The sequence below is a fragment of the Ooceraea biroi genome, chromosome 14 (assembly GCF_003672135.1).
Source record: "Ooceraea biroi isolate clonal line C1 chromosome 14, Obir_v5.4, whole genome shotgun sequence".
NCBI lineage: Eukaryota > Metazoa > Arthropoda > Insecta > Hymenoptera > Formicidae > Ooceraea > Ooceraea biroi.
The window spans coordinates 5,548,542-5,569,124 of NC_039519.1; the positions used below are offsets into that span (position 1 = coordinate 5,548,542).

At 40.5% G+C, this 20,583-nt stretch overlaps 3 protein-coding genes across 5 annotated transcripts in view; 2 read left to right on the top strand and 1 right to left on the bottom strand.

Annotated features, from left to right (window-relative positions):
- Nucleotides 1-6,719, top strand: LOC105274803 (fructose-bisphosphate aldolase). Its single transcript, XM_020030193.1, has 6 exons — nucleotides 1-39; nucleotides 1,466-1,678; nucleotides 2,862-3,178; nucleotides 3,389-3,611; nucleotides 5,064-5,243; nucleotides 5,444-6,719. The coding sequence occupies exons 1-6, from the start codon at nucleotides 1-3 to the stop codon at nucleotides 5,600-5,602; spliced, it is 1,131 nt and encodes a 376-aa protein (XP_019885752.1). The 3' UTR covers nucleotides 5,603-6,719.
- Nucleotides 5,723-8,915, bottom strand: LOC109610686. 2 transcript variants are annotated; one of them, XM_020030204.1, is made up of 3 exons: nucleotides 8,678-8,915; nucleotides 6,063-6,227; nucleotides 5,723-5,993 (listed from the first exon to the last, which is right to left on the bottom strand). In XM_020030204.1, the coding sequence occupies exons 1-3, from the start codon at nucleotides 8,714-8,716 to the stop codon at nucleotides 5,940-5,942; spliced, it is 258 nt and encodes an 85-aa protein (XP_019885763.1). In that variant the 5' UTR covers nucleotides 8,717-8,915; the 3' UTR covers nucleotides 5,723-5,939. The 2 variants fall into 2 exon arrangements, with proteins under 2 accessions (XP_019885763.1, XP_019885762.1); XM_020030203.1 differs by having other exon boundaries at nucleotides 5,723-6,227.
- The window catches only part of LOC105274802 (fructose-bisphosphate aldolase), a 26,177-nt gene continuing 12,185 nt past the window's right edge, over nucleotides 6,592-20,583 (top strand). The window contains exon 1 of one of the 2 annotated variants that reach the window (XM_011331238.3): nucleotides 6,592-6,720. The gene's annotated coding sequence lies outside the window, so the exon portion shown is untranslated. The remainder of the gene's footprint in view (nucleotides 6,721-20,583) is intronic. The other variant, XM_011331240.3, reaches the window with a different exon arrangement.

Here is a 20,583-nt window from a genome sequence, read left to right on the forward strand (position 1 = left end):
ATGATGCAATCAGGAGCAGAATGTAACTGTAAAGATAAAGTAACTTTTGAGACATACTCGATTATATATAGTCTTTTATTAATATAGTATGTTTAGCAGTATAAAAATAGAATTAATTATAAATAACTATTATTTCAAAAAGTGATATATGCATAAAATTAATTCGGTTTTATAAGAGACAATTTTATTAATTGGCATATTTAGAAATCTTGTTCTTCCCATACAGCACCGATTAATACAGAAAGCTTTCAGGAAGGTTTTAAAATCATTTCAAGATTTCACATTTCATATGCAACATTTCTCAAAGGATTCCGCAATATGTCATACGAAATGTTGCAACAGAAATGTTTCTAAAACCTACCACGTGCAATAAATTTGAAAAAATGTGAATATTGTAAAAAGTAAAATTATATATATATATATATACCTAGACCAAGTGTTCGATCTTTAGTGAAGCTAACCAGTTGACCAAAAAATGCATTATCTTCACGTATCCTTTTTTTCTTTCAAATATAAGCGTTGGTTGAACAGAGAATTATATACCTATATAATTCTTTCCTTTTAATCAACTGTTTGGAGGAAGAAAAAGGGAAATATATAATATAAGAATGGCTCTTTGTCAATGTGCCAACAATTGACGCTTTTTAAAGGGAAACTTGGTGAATACTTGGTTTAGCTATGTATGTGTATATCTATATACATCTTATATATATTATGTATTTTTTTCATTAAGCATATTTATTATATTAATTAGATTGCAAATATTAAATAAAAACGTACAATAAAAATAATAAATACATTTTATATATAATTTTTATTATAACTTTTTAGTATTTGCAATCTTCTGAATACTTGTATAATAAATTTAAATATAATTTCTGAAGTATTTTCAATTGATTTGAATAAGAGCTTTGTAATTTGTGTGCAACATCATAGGAAAGTTTCAAACTTATTTCAATTAACCTTCAGTAATATATCAAAAAGATTTCAGCTATTTTAATCATCTTTCGGCAATATTTCAGAAAGGTTGCAGATTGATCTGTACCTTTCAGCAACCTTTCTATAAGGTTTTGAATGCAAGTGTCGCGGACATTTTGCTATTCCGGAGTTGTCTCATAACTGTTGCAGAAACATTTTGCAATGTTTATGAGATGCTTTCATCTGTCAGATGAAATACTTCTGAAATATTTCTGAAATGTTTTCGTGCTGTATGGGTTTGGACTTTCTCGGAGATATCACCAATCGGTCGGACGATTTGTATGTCATCAGGTCATCAATTAATGTCATTATGTGTCATATATACTATTCGCGTATCATATATACTTTAGAATTTTATAAAGTCCGGCGTACAGCTATCAGATACTATAGATCCATCCAAAACTAGCTTATTTATTAATATTTTATTTCTAAATATTTCGACTCCCGCAAAGATTTATATCAATACCGATTGTAAAACGCACAACAGATATCGTCATCCGTTATCAAATGCACCGACTTGAACCTTGCTCTCTGTCTGGAGCTACAAAAAATTGTTGAGACGATAGCTGCGCCTGGAAAAGGATTGTTGGCCTGTGACGAATCGCCGTCGAGTTTAAACGAGAGGTTCCAAGAAATCGGTATAGAGAATACCGAGTCCACAAGGCGTGATTATCGGGAGATGCTGCTGTCCGCGGACAAGGTCGAGATAGCGGTAGAAAGATAGATTGCGATGTAGAGATAGCGCAACAGAGCCCAAATATAGCTTGAACCGCAATAGTATCAGGACATTATAGTGCACAGCAATTACCAACGCGTAAAACATTTTTTAGATCTTTTTTGTCAATTTATTTAATTTAATTATCTTGTTTAAATTATTATAATACTAGAGGAGAATCCCCTATTATGAGATAATGGAGTTTCTGCTAAACTAGTGAGCACTATCTGTTAATTCCACCATAAACTTATTACTCTTGGTGTAAAATGTATTTAGTGAAAAATTCATTGTTCGTTATTGCGTTTAGCTTTTGCAAGAAAAGGTTTGTGAAATTGTGAGCATGTCAAAGGAACTTAAGGTAAGTCTTTAAACCTTGTTTATTACATAATAAAGAAATGGTTGGCAATAAATTCAGTATGCGATGATAGAGTAGAATCGTAGTAACAGGAAAATACGCGATTTGTTGAATTGCTTAATTGTAGAGGTTAGATTTCATGATCGCGGAACCGCTAGGCGCGTGGCTCGTATAATGAGATATTCAGAGTACTCTTAATATGAGATAATTATTGCTCGAATATGAAGAGTATGTAGTGTAATAAAAAGAAAGAAAATACTACTTAAGGTTAAAGAAAAGTTAATACGAATTTATATTACGAATTTTTGTGTATTTAATTTTTATAGAATCTGACTATGGAAGTTAGAGAAACGAGGAAGCGTCGACAGTGGAATCGTGAAGATTTGACGAAGGCTGTGGCAGCAGTATTTTTATAAAAATATCTAATAAAGTTTTTTACTTGCAATACTGATGTATTTTGCACTTTTAACACCGATTTCTCAAGGTATCTTATATTAGGAGCACACTTCCGCGATCTTGCGTAAAGCTGTTTTTTCAAATTTGTTTAATTTTCAGAAAAAATAATATTAAAATTAGATTTTTCATTTGACCAACCTAAAGCTTATTAAATTCTCTTCAAGAGAACGTATTACATTTTTAAATTCTGCCTATAGATTTCCTTACATTCGGCAAAATCGATATGGTATCTCATAATCGGGGACTTTCCTCTATTATTATTACAAAAATTATAATATTTATTATTACAAAAATTGTACAAATGATTGAGATAAAATTATGACAAACAACAATACGATAAATTTCGCAAATCTTTAGGCTCAACTCTCGCAGTACATAAGTGGCGTTATTCTGCATCCTGAAACGGTTTATCAGAGAACGTCGGAAGACGTGGAGTTTATCGAATTTCTGCGTCGAAGGAAGATCGTAGCCGGCGTGAAGGTTGATCGAGGCCTCGTACCACTCTTCGGTACTGAGAATGAGAAGACGACGCAAGGCTTGGACGACTTACGGGAGAATTGCATTCGATACAAAAAGGAGGGCTGCCACTTCGCCAAATGGCGATGCGTTTTCTCGATCTCGGAACGGTGCCCGAGTCAATTAGCAATGATTACAAATGCGAATGTTCTTGCGAGGTGCGATCTTAACATTTATGCTGTAACAACGATTTTGTAAAAATTTGCGTTTGTTGCGCAACAAATTGTTTCTTTATAAAATCTTTATTTTTTAAATTATCTAACTTGCTGAAGAAAAAAACAATTAGGAAAATTATTATTATGTAAAATTGAGTCCTGTTGTGCATTAGAAAATTTGCTGGCTTACTTTTGAGTGTTCTTTTTATTCAGATTCGCCAGCATCTGTCAGAGCACACGAATAGTTCCTATAGTAGAACCGGAAATACTGAGCAACAACGAGCACGGTATAGATCGGGCCCTGCAAGTTCACGAAGAGGTGTTATCCATCTTGTTTCGTACTTTGAATGAGCACCACGTATACCTTGAGGGAATGGTTTTGAAGCCGGCAATGGTGTTGTCGGGAATGAAGAACTCGATAAAATGCGCGCCGCAGGTGTCTTTCAACATATTTCAACAAAATAAAGCACATATATTGCATTTTTCTCTTTCTTAATAACAGGTTTATTTATTTGGGTATTCAAGTTAATGTCCTATTTTATTTTTATATATAATTTAGGATATCCCAAATTAATGAGAAAACTCTTTTAGATTTACCCATACAGCACAGAAGCTTGCACCAACATTGCAGCAACGTTGCAACGTTGCAAATTGCAATGCAACGGTACAAAGACATTGCAGAGATATATATCCGCAAAATGCCAGCACACTTGTAGCAACATGACATTAATATTTCGGAAACATCGCACAATCAAAATTTGTAATTAATTAATATTAATAATTAATTTTATTAAAACATTGGAGTCTTCCTATCCTAACGAGATTCGTCCAAATCTATTCGACCATGTATGATGTATGATGACCAGAATCTGAACTCGGTAATATGCGCATGCGGTGTTTGTCTCTTTCGACTGTCTAAAGAACATGGTGGTTGAATGACGCGAGCATCATTCTAAAAGAAAGTAGTTACGTAAAAGAACAGGGTAAGTACTTTTTTATAATATTATGTCTCATTATAGCACTTGTGTGCTGTTAAAATCTTGTATCTATTAATTATAATAGAGAATCTCGATTTGCCTATCTCACGGTTTATATCACTATAACTTCAAAATTATGGAAATTCATTAGAAAACTGCATATTAATAGTTGTAATATTTTTAATAACTTTTTCTGTTATAGAAGCTGTTCGTGAAATACACAATCATGCCACTGATGCAGAAATTAGGATTGAGAGTTCAAAGTATGTCATTTTACATATAATTCTATACATACTTGCAGTATATGTATATTTTTATGTAATTTTATGCTAATATATGAATTTTAATTCCTATTTTATTTTTACAGGCAACATACAAACAAAAACGAAGAAGATTCAATTATTTAATTAAAGGAAAAATAATATCTCAAGAAGAGGATTTTTAAGTTTTTTTTTATAAAGAACAGTTACTTTTTTATAAGAAAAATAGAGAAAATGTTTATTTCATTTTTTATTACTATTGTTATATTACATATAATTGTCTATTTATGTTAATAAATAAAAATATTGAAGTTATATAAATAAAAATATTTAAAGTATATAATAATGAATAATTATAATTATTGCAAATTCATTACATTGCAATATTATTATGATGTTTCGTTGCAATGTTCCGAAAAGCGGACATTTTCACATTCCTGCAATCCCATAGCAATGCTGCAGAAACATTTCGCAGTGAATTTGTAATGTTGCTACGTTGCGGTGGAAGATTCCTGCAATATATATGCAATCTTTGCGTGCTGTATGGGTAACGTTAAATCAGTCTTCTGGTTAAAATATTATACTTTACTTGCAATTGAAACGAAGAATAATAAATTAATGATAAATTAACCATTTATTATTATTTTACAGGTCGTTGCTGAGTACACAGTAACAGCATTGCAAAGAACAGTCCCCGTAGCAATCCCAGCGATCTTTTTTCTGAGCGGCGGTCAAAGCGATAAAGACTCCATGTTAAATCTCAACGCCATTAATGCACATGTTGCGAAAAAGCCGTGGAGACTGAGTTTCTGTTATGGACGGGCCTTGCAGGTATATTGCCATTTACAGGATATCAATTAAAATTTATTGCATTTTTCATTGACTCTTTATCGAAATTAACTATTTTTATATCGATAACAATTTTTTGAATTTGAGAAAAGAAGAATAGTAAAAAAGGAAAGAGCTTAAAATATATCTTCTATTATTGTATCATGTAGCATTTTCGAAATTTGCCATCCACTTTGCCTTAGAATACAGCAATGAAAGCCTGGGGTGGAAATCGAGAAAACGCGGAAAAGGCTCAAGCGATATTTTTAAAGAGATGTAAATTATGCGCCGAAGCGTCTTTGGGACAATTGCAGGTTGAGGAAAATGATACGTGCAACGTAAACGACGTCGAAATTGTTTAAATGTAAGAGCGTTATGCAAATGATCAAATTAATCAAATATTTTATTTTATATTATTACACATATATACGCAAGTCACTTATGCAATATTATTTTTATTGTCGAAAAATTAACATATTAAAGAATGAGCATTTTATTTTATTTTTATCCTTAAAGAGTACATTTCTTATTAACAGAATTAGGAGTGTTACAAGAATAATAAAAAATGTACGACTTGAAAAATACGAAATAATCGTATCGCTGTTTACGACTTAAGAGATAAGAGCCGGAACGAAGGAAAACGGGTCGAGCCCACTTTATCAGCGGATAAAGCAATCACGCGATAGGCCAGCCCGATGATTAGGCGAAGAAAGGCACGTCCGATGATGACCACGAACGTACGAGTACGTCAACCTTTGACGATATTTTAAAAAATGCACTCTCTATTTTTGGTGAATGTCGAGCAAGGTGCCCTTGACTGACCTCTAAAACGGTGGTTCTCAACGCGGAGCTCTCGCATACGGAAACTTGTCTGTCTGTTGGTCGATATGTCGTCATTCCCGGCAGATCCCCACCCGGCAACGTTCCAACGTCCTCCTCCCAACGGGTTCGTGTCAACCCCACGTGGCATACATCAGGAACGTAGCACTAAAGGGGAAAGACCCAAGGGAATTGCTCCGAAAACCTCGTATTTATAAAACAGAAGCTTCTTAAACCAAATTAGTGGTAAAGCATTTTATGATAAGTGCAAATTGCCTGTATTTAAATAAATTTAATAATAGCAAGATATTGACTGAATTGTACGTTCAAATTTGTCAGACGTATTTTTCGTAATTCCATATTCATCTAATATTACTTTCACTTTCCTTATCTTTTTTTTTCATTCAGTTTACGGTCGATTGGTCTAAGCCGACCAGCTGATCACGCGCTTGCTCACGCGATTCCGCGAGAGCAGTTGAGCACCAGCGTGAGAACAATCCATGAGAACGCATGCGCGCGAGTAACACGCAATCAGACTTTGAAACCGACGTCGTTTCGCCTGGTTCCTCTCAGTCGCACTCCAACCGTTGGGTGGGTTTCACGCCGGTTGAAAGCGCGCTCCACAGTTCCCAGACACAAATCAGGTCATATCCACATCCAGGTGAGTCCACGTGTTACTCCGTTATCGCGTGAGAAAATTCCCGTAGGAATGCGCTTTCCCAAGATGGAGTATCGATCGTCCTACTCCATCTTGAAGAATACCGGAAATTCTATGCTCGGTCTATCTATAACGAACTTTGACCTTGACTGACATTTGATCGTCACCACGGTCGCGCACGGCACACTCGCTCGCTAATCATTGACGATTGTCGACATCATTAATCTCGTCGGATTTTTAGAATTCTTTCTAATAAGTCATCTTATCATTTATCCAAGATTCCTTCATATATATATATATATCAAGGAATCTTGGACGATAAGATGACTTATTAGAAATTGTAGTGTTGATATAATTTTGGCGAACTTAGACTGTATTATAAATATACAAAACGCCGCTGCTTTATTCTTTATAGCAAAATATTAATAAATAATATAGGCTACAATTTTTAATATATCTTTGCGTCGCACACATATTTTACGCTATGAGAAAATTAATATCAAAATTTTGCATATATATATATATATATATATATATATCAAGGAATCTTGGATAAATGATAAGATGACTTATTAGAAATATATATATATATATATGTAGACGTCGCACGCGTAACTCACTAGGCGCAAATCTGCAAAAGATATTTTTGCAGCACAAGTGCATCTCGTCAAATGTTGAATCAAATTGCGCAAAGTGAAGAATTTTCTTCGAGCATGCAAAATTTTGATATTAATTTTCTCATAGCGTAAAATATGTGTGCGACGCAAAGATATATTAAAAATTGTAGCCTATATTATTTATTAATATTTTGCTACAAAGAATAAAGCAGCGGCGTTTTGTATATTTATAATACAGTCTAAGTTCACCAAACTTATATCAACACTACAATTTTCAAAATTCACAAAATATTCTGAACTGCATGGATGATTGATAGTGAAGTCACAGTTCAAAAGGATTAAATGCGCGATGAAACGTTTATCAAGTTTTTAAGATCTTATCTGATGAAACGTGTATAATTAGAATATTCTAAGATAACTAGATAAGAAGATTATTACGAACATAATTTGACTTCGTATGCATTAAACGTTAAATATAGTTTTCCTACAAGAATGAATAAAATGCAAAAAAAAAAAAACAGATTACATAGTTAAACGAAGTGTAACTCGAAACTTATGCTACTTTTTATTAGAATTAAAGCGTATGTACATAGAAAAACGTTATACGAAGTTTAAAAATTTTGCTTTTAAATTTTAAAGACATTCCTACGGATTTTGCAATCATCCGATATGAATAAACAACAACGTTTATGCAATCTATTGTCTATATGCTAAAACGACCGGTGAATTACTTTGACAGATGACGAAACTATCACGATGAATTATTAACGAAGTGCACGCCTGTATCATTCTTTTGGGTCGTAAATATAAATGGCAACTAATTGTAAGGTGTTATTTTAACACTTAACATTTTTACATAAATAAATAAATAAATATATATTCGTTTATATATAAAAATATTTGTCATGTAATAAATATTGCACAAAACAAATTAATATTGTAAAATTTTTCATTAAAAAAAGAAAAAATAAGTTATATAAATAAAAGTATAATATTTAAGCAAGAGACGTTTATACTATCCCGATTTCATCTGTAATAGAAGAAATAATCAAGAATTAATATAAATCTTTTTCTACAATTTTCTCTAAATTTTATCACACAAATTCTGAAAACCACACACACACACGCACACATTATCTTAATAACGTATGCAGGTTCAAGTTTCAATAGAAAGCGGTTTGTTCGGTGGTTCTCGCTTTCACACTACACTTTCTTTCGACAAATCTGACATTCACATAGCAACAACTATCATAAAATTATCATTGGCCTAAGTATATCGCATCACTATGCAAATCGCGTTCTGGCGAGCTACCAATTTCTGTGTCGCGCTAAAATATACATACATCTGTTCTAATGATGCAATGTTGTGTTCGTGTATGCATCGCTTAAAAAGAGCTTTCAATATTTTCACGTCCAGAAGCTCATTAGAATACAGAATTCATTTAAAAAAAGATATCACGTCACTCTCGATGATTTATTTCTTCCACATATCCTCTCTTGAGCATGGAAAGCTTGAGTTATTAAGGGGGGAGCCTGCTTTAGAACGTTGAAAATAAGGTATAATTTTACGAATTTTTTTGGAGAAACTATACAGCGGATCATTACAAAACTTTGATGCATTTATTAGTACATGTTTAAAGATAAAAAAATTATTTTTTGATTTGAATATATCGCCTGTAGAGGTCGTCCTGGAGGCATCTTAGTGCAGCCGGCATTGTAAATTGGTGAGCATTCTCCTGCCTCCAAATTTCATCCAAACTGAAAAATTGAAATATTTTCTCGTTATTTATGAATTCCCATCGTCGATGAACCTTTAATATTCATAAAAACATTAAGTTAAACAATTATTTTTGCATGAAAAAGTTCAAAAACTTTGCCTAAAAATCGTACTTTTGTGTTCTAAGCTCCACCATTTTGGCACTTTTCAACTTTTTTCTCCTCTCTTTGGTTCATCGACGATGGGAATTCATAAATAACGAGAACATATTTCAATTTTTCAGTTTGGACGAAATTTGGAGGCAGGAGGATGCTCACCAATTTGCAATGCCGGCGACGCGGCTGCACTAAGATTTCTCCAGGACGACCTCAACAAGCGATATATTCAAATCAAAAATAATTTTTTTTATCTTCAAACATGTACTAATAACTGCATAAAACTTTGATGCATTTATTAGTACATGTTTAAAGATAAAAAAATTATTTTTTGATTTGAATATATCGCCTGTAGAGGTCGTCCTGGAGGCATCTTAGTGCAGCCGGCATTGTAAATTGGTGAGCATTCTCCTGCCTCCAAATTTCATCCAAACTGAAAAATTGAAATATTTTCTCGTTATTTATGAATTGCCATCGTCGATGAACCTTTAATATTCATAAAAACATTAAGTTAAACAATTATTTTTGCATGAAAAAGTTCAAAAACTGTGCCTAAAAATCGTACTTTTGTGTTCTAAGCTCCACCATGTTGGCACTTTTCAACTTTTTTCTCCTCTCTTTGGTTCATCGACGATGGGAATTCATAAATAACGAGAACATATTTCAATTTCTCAGTTTGGACGAAATTTGGAGGCAGGAGAATGCTCACCAATTTGCAATGCCGGCGACGCGGCTGCACTAAGATTTCTCCAGGACGACCTCAACAAGCGAATATTCAAATCAAAAATAATTTTTTTTATCTTCAAACATGTACTAATAAATGCATAAAACTTTGATGCATTTATTAGTACATGTTTAAAGATAAAAAAATTATTTTTTGATTTGAATATATCGCCTGTAGAGGTCGTCCTGGAGGTATCTTAGTGCAGCCGGCATTGTAAATTGGTGAGCATTCTCCTGCCTCCAAATTTCATCCAAACTGAAAAATTGAAATATTTTCTCGTTATTTATGAATTGCCATCGTCGATGAACCTTTAATATTCATAAAAACATTAAGTTAAACAATTATTTTTGCATGAAAAAGTTCAAAAACTGTGCCTAAAAATCGTACTTTTGTGTTCTAAGCTCCACCATGTTGGCACTTTTCAACTTTTTTCTCCTCTCTTTGGTTCATCGACGATGGGAATTCATAAATAACGAGAACATATTTCAATTTCTCAGTTTAGACGAAATTTGGAGGCAGGAGAATGCTCACCAATTTGCAATGCCGGCGACGCGGCTGCACTAAGATTTCTCCAGGACGACCTCTACAAGCGATATATTCAAATCAAAAATAATTTTTTTTATCTTCAAACATGTACTAATAACTGCATAAAACTTTGATGCATTTATTAGTACATGTTTAAAGATAAAAAAATTATTTTTTGATTTGAATATATCGCCTGTAGAGGTCGTCCTGGAGGCATCTTAGTGCAGCCGGCATTGTAAATTGGTGAGCATTCTCCTGCCTCCAAATTTCATCCAAACTGAAAAATTGAAATATTTTCTCGTTATTTATGAATTCCCATCGTCGATGAACCTTTAATATTCATAAAAACATTAAGTTAAACAATTATTTTTGCATGAAAAAGTTCAAAAACTGTGCCTAAAAATCGTACTTTTGTGTTCTAAGCTCCACCATTTTGGCACTTTTCAACTTTTTTCTCCTCTCTTTGGTTCATCGACGATGGGAATTCATAAATAACGAGAACATATTTCAATTTCTCAGTTTGGACGAAATTTGGAGGCAGGAGAATGCTCACCAATTTGCAATGCCGGCGACGCGGCTGCACTAAGATTTCTCCAGGACGACCTCTACAAGCGAATATTCAAATAAAAAAATAATTTTTTTTATCTTTAAACATGTACTAATAAATGCATCAAAGTTTTATAATGATCCGCTGTATAGTTTCTCCAAAAACAATTCGTAAAATATACCTTATTTTCAGCGTTCTAAAGCAGGCTCCCCCCTTAAAGCACACAACTTTTATTCTGCAGTTTTAAATTAATCGTTAACGAATTATTAATTTCGATAAATCAATGCAAGTCTTATACTTCAGCCAATCTTTTAAATTAACACTACGAAACCCGTAAACAATACACCCGAGTACGTGCCGAGCAGCGGGTGCGCGTAGAACTGCCTGCGGATTCGCGCAAGCTCCGCGACGTGAACAACATTCTTGTACGCGGATCAGCTGGAAGGTATTGCGCAAGCGTGTCGCAAACGTCCTCCAGCCGGCTAACCGCAGCGCGTTCTTCCGCCAGCGTTATTGACCGCCGAGGCAGGTTTGAACCGCGGAAAATGACCGTTAATGCGATAATATTGGGTCGTCCGGAAAGTTCGTGCCGATTTTGAAGGAAAATTCAAAGACAACATTTTTTTATGTCGATAAATATTTATTGTCTTATGTATGCACCGTTTTGTTTCACAACCTTTGTCCATCTTTCACGCAACTGGAAGATTCCATTCTCCCAGAACTTCTTAGGTTTCTCGGCGAAAAACTCCTCAAGGTGGTTTTTTATGTCGATCAAAGAGTTGAAGTTCTTGCCGCTAAGAGAATTTTGCAAAGACCTAAATAAGTGAAAGTCTGAAGGTGCAATGTCTGGTGAATACGGTGGGTGAGGTAGCACATCCCAGCCAAACTCCAACAATTTTTGTCGGGTGGTCAAAGAAACATGAGGTCTGGCATTGTCCTGATGGAACACGACGCCCTTCCTATTAGCTAATTCTGGACGGTTTTCCTGAATCGCTGTCTTTAATTCGTCCAGTTGCGAGCAGTACTTATCTGCATTTATCGTTTGGTTGTGTGGTAGGAGCTCATAATATAGGATTCCTTTCCAATCCCACCAGACACAGAGCATGACTTTTTTTGGATGAAGGCCGGCTTTCGGAGTGGTTAATGCTGGTTCATTTCGCTTACCCCAGGATCTTTTTCGTTCTACATTGTTGTAAATGATCCATTTTTCGTCACCCGTCACTAATTGCTTCAAAAATGGTACGTTTTCGTTGCGCTTGTACAGCGAGTCGCAGATAAAAATGCGATCCGTTAAATTTTTTTCGACCAAATTATGCGGAACCCATACATCATAGCGACTTACGTAACCAAACTTCACTACATGATCGTGGACAGTGGTTTTCGATATTTTCAGTATCTCTGCTAATTCACGTGTCGTGTAGCGCGGGTTATTCTCGATCAGTGTCTTGATTTGGTCATCATCAGTAGTAGAGGGTCTGCTCGAGCGTTCTTGGTCTTTAAGGTTAAAATCACCAGCTCTAAAAAAAAGAAAGTAATCTTTCCATAATAACGACAAAAAAGAAAAGAACTCATAAAAAAATAATATAAAATTAAAAAATAAAAAAAAACATAACAAAAAAAAAGAGATCTAACTTAAAACAAAAAAAATAAAAAGAAAAAAAAAAAACAACTCCCGTGGCCTATATCTACCGCTGTAGTAGGTAGCTCCGAGACATAGAATCGTTAAATACTGAAAGGTCATGGAGGAGGCACATCTCTCTTCTAGATCGCGCCGCCAACGTTCGCCGTTATTATTTTCAGACGGGGCATTAAAATTGGTTATCCATATCTCTCGATGGGGGATCAGCGTGACTCGGCGGGATCCCGCGATTTTGTAAAGGTATCCCCGGCGCTTTCAACCTGCAGATACTGAGAAGATGTCTCGAGTGCGTGGCTTCTCCCTTGCCTGTTTCGCCAATGACAGATAGATACCCGAGGCACTAGGCCTGGCAATAAAGGTTGGCGGAATGAAGTCAGACCTTCTTCTCCCCCTTATTTAAGGATGTATGTACTTTTCGAAACGGGGCAGCGCGATGCATAACGATCGTTTGGAATTATTAGCGGAGGCGCGGAGGGGTCGCCAAAGTAAAGTGAAGTACACACGTACCTTTATTACAAATATTAAAGCGGCGCCGTGCGAGTAAAGGTCGCTACATTGAAAAGGGCCGGGCCATTTCTTCGGAATTAGTTTTTCGCGTTCCGGCGAGAGGGTTTTACGAGGCGGGTAACATCCGTGAAATTCTGCGCGCCGCAATTTCCCCAAATATGCCTCGCTCCCTCGCAGCGTTTCGCGGCAAGGTAAAATATCCCTCTTCGACGGCGGTGTCTTAATTGAGCGTGCCCGTTTTCGGCGATCGCGACGGATACACGTAATTTTTACGTGAGATTTTACGGTGACGTGCAACGTTCCCAGGACAATTAGGATTCGGAGCGCGAAGCGTGCAAACGCTGTCGTTGTTGGATATTTCGCTTGTAACGGTCCGGTCCTCCCTCGTACGAGCGATGCCGCGTACAACTCGCCGCTGGCGAGTGCCCACAATAGCCATGAATAATGCATAAGCCGGTGTTTTTCTTTTTTCTCCTTTTTCGGCAAATCGTGGCAAGGGTGAACATCCGCACGGCACGGCACGGCGCGGCGAAACTGGAGAGCGAGCTCTGCGAGACGCGAGACAAAACCCCTTCGACTGTCTGGTCACAAGGCAACTCTGCCTAAAGTGGTGAGTATTATTGTCTCTCTCTCTCTCCCCTTTTGCGAGGCAAGTATAGTGCGCGTTTCAAAGGCAATCGTTCATGCATGCAGCTACGCTTTAGCCAGCGCGTACGAAAGCCACCCTCTTTGGCACCGTGAAGCGTGACAAGGGGTGGCGCGATGAAGAATCGAGACGTTCCGCTTTCTTTCACGGAGGGCATCGACCGGGCGTGTCATTTTTCGGCCGCCGCGCTTGAGAGCGGCTTTGAGAGTGTTCCACCTGTCGGGCGAGCGAAAGCTTTTTAACGCGAGGATATCGTGTTTTGCTGAGAATTCGGTTGAGCAAACGATTGCAGTTGAATCTGTACCTGTCGTTCATCTCATTATTTTAAGTTTCTCTATACATTAATAATCCTGATTGTAAAAAAGCTCGACGGCGTAACAATTTCTTATAATATTAAAAACTTCGGTTTTCTTTTGTCGATTCGTTGCGTAATAAACGTACTATGGGGATGTATAAAAGCAACGGTGTCCCCGTAGCGTGCAGGAAATTCGCCTCTTAAAGTTTTGTAGGAAGCGGTTACGTAAGCGGCCGGTTTTTACAATTGTGCGAAATACGTATCCGCGTTGGGCTCGCGATAAGAAATCCCATCAAAAGTTTGCGATAAAAGTTTGCGATCTTGAAATTTTTGGCGCACGAGAGAGCTGTCGCTCTTATGTTGGTAGTAATAGCGGCAAGTCGGACTGGCGAAAAAGTTCGCGTTTCTCTCCTGGGCAAATAAAGCTTACGTCCCTCAACGTTTGCCGAGGCTCTGGCGAAATACGTCCTGCAGAAAAGATTAAAAGCAATCGGCTGGTTCACCGGCGCGCTCGCGTTTCAATAAATACACGGGCATTCATTAACAAGGATTGAATTATATCTCGTTATATGCGCCGGGGGTTACGAGATAAAAAACGCAACGAATGATGATCTCAAGGAGCAAAATAATTCCGCTCGCGGACACAATTTAAAATCACCATTCCGTTCCGCGATCGATACGTTCTATCGTGGAAAAGGCGCAACCGCTGGTCCTTGTTAGAAAAATATTCGGCGGAAAAACGGGCCGCGCATTAATTGGCCGTCAGCAGATTCGCGTTCAACTTCGCCGAGTCAGGGGGAGGGAAATACGCGGATTGAAAACCATATTTCGCGACGCGAGCAGCCGGAGAAGAGCGGCATTAAAGGGACAACCACCATAAATTCCGCGACCAAGGGAGATTCAGTAAATTACCAGCAAAGAGAAGAGAATCTGACAATAGGCGGCGCGGCGGAAGGGATGGGCAAGAGGGTAATGGCCATCGGGAACCGTCCTCTCTGTGGACGACGGGTTATGGGGGGTATTTCAATTATGTGGACGCGCGTAAAAATCGCGACGACTATTCGCTCGTTCCCGCTCCGCCCGCGGCGGCGAGAGTGGATGCACGTGCACCGGCAAGAGAGGGACAGTTTAATATTGCATTCTGAGTGATACGGCGTGCGCAAGGAACCGAAGTCCAGGGGAACGAGCCGAGGCTTTACGTTGAACCAGTGGAGGAAAGTAGATTCGAGAAACTGATAAGGCCGTGAACCACGAGCTCTGCCGAGAGATATGTAATCAAGGCCGCATCTGCCAAGGCGAACCGGACATGTAACCATCAATCGTGTCCGAGGGTGCAGCGACCTGTAATCGTCGACGGTGTCTCGCGTGTGAGGACTCGCCGATGCGAACGTATCACAGAGAGTGAAAAGGGGAGAGGGAAACGGCGGTTTCAAAAGGGGTTGGCGGACCAGCGAGGGGTGGCCGTGCCGGTCAGGCGATGCTCGGGCAATTACCTAGAGCTCGACTAGCTCGCAGTCCCCAAGACGTAATTCAAACCAACCGTGCTAGCTATTAGGCGTGCAACGTGTGATCGATGTGTCGAATCCGCGCGTGGAAAACCGGCAACTACGCCGGAACCGGATTTTGCCCGCGGAAGAAGGCGAGCTGAGGGGTTTCTCCGTCGTTTTGCGCTTCCGTGCTGCGGGCTGTGAAGAGCGCCGTATGAATGAGTCGAACCTTTTGTCGTTACCTCTAAGAACTTTCAAGCTCCGTGTGTGGCACGTAGCCCGTTGTGCTCTTCGTGGAGCATTTCGAGAGTAGGATCGTCGAAGTCTTGTTAAATGTACATGTCAGATGTTTTTTTTGAAGTAATTGTAGCGATGTTGACGAGTGAATCGTAAAATATGTCGTGAAAGCAATAGCGATTAAGATTTTTCTCGTGATTTCTGTTTTGTTCAGGTTTAATGGAAAGAAAAATATTGTTGCGCATGGGAGGGTATCGGCAATCGTTTTTCTGTTCGATGTCTATATTTGCAGCAAAAATGATTTGCGACCGTTGTTCATGCTGCGAACTCCTTCGTTTCTGCGCGTCCGTTCAATCGGCCAATGCAACGGCGTTTCGATGGTTTTCCAATTTGTAGAACATTCGGCGCCGATGCGCGCGGAGATTAAATAATATTTATTCCATCAAGCTTGGCGGCACGGGATTCGTACATCCTGCACTTCAGGGGCGGTACAGCGTTTGTGGCCCGGTTCCGAGGGCGACTCATCTCACCAGGGATGCAATCTGGGCAGTTTTCCAATTGCAATCCGCGCGATCCACTGCTCGCGGAACGTTAAAATAAAATTTCAATCCTCCACGGAGAGGCCATTTCGTGAAAGAGACCCATTTTTTGTGCGACTGAACTGATTCTATCGCGCGCAACTGCGCCGAAATCAAAACGGACGAACATACTCTGCCCCGCCGAGATGCGCGAGTTCTCGCATTAAAACTGCCGCGAGATGGAATCCGCGATGAGCGCGCGAAGGAAATGATTCAAGATAACGAGCCACCATTGAAATTAACGATGACAAAAATTTTCGCGAAGGTCGACGGTGGCACCACCGTGAGCTCGACCCAGTTCATTGCCTCCGCTACCGTGTTTTTTGTGTTCGTCGCATTCCCCGGTGAAAATGAAATCCCGCTGAAATTTTTAATACCGCTTGTAGTTGGCGCGCGGCGCTATACGATTCATTAGATTCGCACGTGCGGCGGTCCGGCCATAACGTCCGCGCTAGGTTTTCTTGTACCCTGTTAAGGAGAAGCTATTGCGCAGGAATTGTACAACAGGATTACGAGGACGCGGGTCGTTTCGCGCGCCTTGACCAAGAAAATTTATACCGATTGCTTCTTGGCGGCGCGTGTTGTCGCGCAACGAAAGGCTTCAGGCTTAATTTCAATTGCAAAAACCTTCTCAGCGATAAAGTACCCACATCGTTAACCAGCGCCTCCTTTGTCTATAAAATAAACGCTATTAATTTACATACCAGCAGGAACGAACGAGCGTGACCATTCCGTGGCGAACCATTCCGACAGTCATCGAACGCTTTTAAAACTAATAAATCCCTCACAGTGGGATTTACGCCGCGGTGGACGCGACGGGGGTATCTTTGGCCGGTCACTTAATTGCGATCTTGCAACCCAGTTTAAACTATCTCTAATTGGATTTCGCGATAAACGACTGAAATATCCACAGGGAGGATCTCAAATAAAAACCGTCCGCGGTGGCAATAAAGAGTCGGCGGCGGTCGTTTTTCCCCGCATCTATTCGCGCGATGCTAGCGTCGTCTCTCGGCGTAGAGCGGGTGGCTCGACTTCCGCCGGAAAAGGGGTAGAAAACCGGAAAGGAACAAAAGGAGCTCTCCTCGGGTTTCGCGAGGACGTAGGCGAGCGCAGACCCGTCAGGGATTTCCTGAAAGCGTTTCTACCCTCTATTTCCGGCGGAATGTCTGAGCCACCCGTCTCGCGAGAGACGACGCTAGAATCGGCGCGAATAGATCGGGGTAAAAACGACGCCGCGCTCTTTATTGCCACGCGGACCGGTTTTTATGAGATCCTCCCCTGTGGAATTCAGTCCGTTTATAACGCGAAATCCAATTAGAGATAGTTTAAACTGGGGTTCAAGATCGCAATTAAGTGACCGCCAAGAGGTTAACCCCCGCGTGCTCCACCCGGGCGTAATATCCCACTGAGGGATTTAATTAGGTTTTAAAGCGTTCGATGACTGTCCGGATGGTTCGCACGGAATGGTCACGCTCGTGTCGTTCCGCTGGAGTAAATTAAAATAGCGTTTCTTTTATTAGACAAGAGGCCGGCTGTGTACGATCGGGTACTTTATACGGCCGAAGAAGGTTTTGCAGATTGAAATAGCTTGAAGCCTTCGTGGCGGCGACAACACGCGCCGCAAGAGAGGCATCGGTATAATTTCTGGTGCAGGCGCGCGAAACGACCCGCGTCCTCGTAATCCTGTTGTACAATGCCTGGAATAGCTTTCCTTAACAGGGACAAGAAGAAACCTAGGCCGGGACGTATGGCCGGACCGCCGCAGTGCGAATCTAATGAAATGTAATAAGGCGCCGGCGCCGACAGCAAGCGGTATTAAATTTCAGGGGAATTTCATTTTGTCACCGGGAATGCGACGCAAGCAAACAGGTAGCGGGGGGCAATGAACTGGGTCGAAGCTCACGGTGTTTCCAATCGACTGCGAAAATTTTGGTCATCGTATTTCAATGGTGGCTCCGTTATCTGAATCATTTCCTCGCGGCGGCTCATCGCGGATGCCCACTCGCGGCAGTTTAATGCGAGAACTCGGCGCTATCTCGGCGGGGCGGGAGTGTTCGTTCCGTTTGATTTCGGCGGCAGTGCGCGCGATTTTTAGAATACAGTTCAGTCGCACAAAATGGGTCTTCACGAAATGGCGTCTCCGTGAGGATTGAATTTTATTTAGCGTCGCGCGGCAAGTGAATCGCGCGATTGCAATTGGAAAACTGCCAGATTGCATCCTGTGAATTGAGTCGGCCCTCAGGAACGGCGGCACAAACGCTTGTACGACTCGAATGCAGGAGTGTACCGAATCCGTGCCGCAAAGTGATTGAATAAATATTATTTACTCTCGCGAGCCGCGCATCGCGCCGAATGTTCTAACAAATTGGAAAAACATACGACCGCGTTGCATGCGATTGTAACGACGCGCAGAAACGAAGGAGTTTCGGAGCATGAAGCAACGGTCGCAAAATTCATTTTTGCTGCAAATTAGACATCGAACAGAAAACGATGCCGATTTACCCTCCTGCGCAACAATATTTTTCCATTAGCTTGAACAAAACAAAATCAGCCGAGAAATTCTAAATCGCTCTTGGCTTTTCTACGACATATTTTCGATTCAGCTCGTTTCAACATCGTAGCAATTACTCAAAAAAAAGCAATCTGACATGTACATTTAAACCAAGAACTTACGACCGATCTACTCTCGAATGTACGAGAGCCACGGCTAGCGTGGCACACACCGGAGCTAGAAAGTCTAGAGGACGACAAGGTTCGCTGCATCATCGCGCTCTTCACAGGCCCGAGCACGAAGAAGCGGCAAACGACGGAGAAACCCCTCCAGCTGCCTCTTCGAGGCAAAATCCGGTTCCGGCGAGTTGCCGGTTTTCCACGGCGGATTCCGACACACATCGATCACGTGCACGCCTTATAGCAGCACGTGTTGGTGATTACGCATTGGGGGACTGCGGCTAGATCGAGTCTAGGTAATTGCCCGGCATCGCTGCACCGGCAACTGCCACCAACCTGGCTGGTCCGCCACCACCTTTGAACTCGCGCCGTTGTCCTCCTCCCTTTCACATCTCGTTGATACGTCGCATCGGCGTAAGTCCTCACAGCGCCGAGCACCCGTCGACGAATACAGCTCGCGCTACCCTCGGCACACGATTGATTGGTTAACATGTCCGGTTCGCCTTGCAGTGCGGCCTTGATATCATATCTCTCGGTCTAAGGACTCGTGTTCACAGGTCTTTATCAGTAATTTCTCGAATTCATTTCGCTCCACTGTTCAACGTAGCCTCGGCTCGTTCCCCGGAAACTCGGTCCTGCGGCACGCCGTATCACTCTATTGCAATATTAAACTGTCCGCTGTCTCTTGTACCGTCCACGTGCATCCCTTCTCGCCGAAGACGGCGAGGGGAACGAGGCGAAAGTCGCGGCGTTTTTAACGCGCGTCCCAAATTGACACTACCCCGCCATAACCCGTCGTCCACAGAGCAGGACGGTCCCGATGGCCATCCCTCTTTGCCCATCCCTTCCGCGCGGCCGCCTATGTCAAGATTCTTCTTCTCTTTGGCGGTAATTTACTGAATCTCCTGGTGGGGGGGGGGGGGGGGGGGTAGGGGGACGGAATTATGGTGGTCGTCCTTTAAATGCCGCTCTCCTCAGCAGGGGCTCGGCGGGAAATTGGTTTTCATCCGCGTAGTTCTCCTTCCCCTGACCTGCGCGAAAGTATGAACGGAATCTGGCTGACGGCTAATTAAATGCGCGGACCCGTTGTTTTCCGCCGAATATTATTTCTAACCAAGGTACCAGCGGTTGCGCTTTCGCGATCAGACGTATCGATCGCGAACGGAATGGTGAGTTTCATTGTTTTCGGCGAGCGGAATTATTTGCTTGAGAATCATCATTTCGTTGCGGTTTTTTTTTCTCGTAACGCCGCGTCGCAATATAACGAGATACATTCAATCGCTTGTTAATGAATTGCCGTTTTTTTATTGAAACGCGAGCGCGCCGGTGAACGCAGCTCGATTGGGCCTTTAATCTTTTCTTGCAGGACGTATTTTCGCAAAGAGCCTCGGCAAACGTTGAGGGAACGTAGCTTTATTTCCGCAGGAGAGAAAACGCGAACTTTTTCGCAGTCCGACTGCGCGCTATTACACCAACATAAGGCGACAGCCTCTCTCGTGGCCAAGAAATTTCAAGATCGGCC

What these genes read in the sequence shown, in the direction of transcription:
- LOC105274803 (XM_020030193.1), top strand. Translation starts at nt 1, where the DNA reads ATGATGCAATCAGGAGCAGAATGTAACTGTAAAGATAAA. An exon ending in AATGTAACTGTAAAGATAAA is followed by an intron (nt 40 to 1,465) that starts GTAACTTTTGAG and finishes AACGCACAACAG; the next exon opens with ATATCGTCATCCGTTATCAA. An exon ending in TGCTGCTGTCCGCGGACAAG is followed by an intron (nt 1,679 to 2,861) that starts GTCGAGATAGCG and finishes GCAAATCTTTAG; the next exon opens with GCTCAACTCTCGCAGTACAT.
- LOC109610686 (XM_020030203.1), bottom strand. Translation starts at nt 8,716, where the DNA reads ATGCATACACGAACACAACATTGCATCATTAGAACAGAT. An exon ending in ATTGCATCATTAGAACAGAT is followed by an intron (nt 6,228 to 8,677) that starts GTATGTATATTT and finishes TTTCCCCTTTAG; the next exon opens with TGCTACGTTCCTGATGTATG.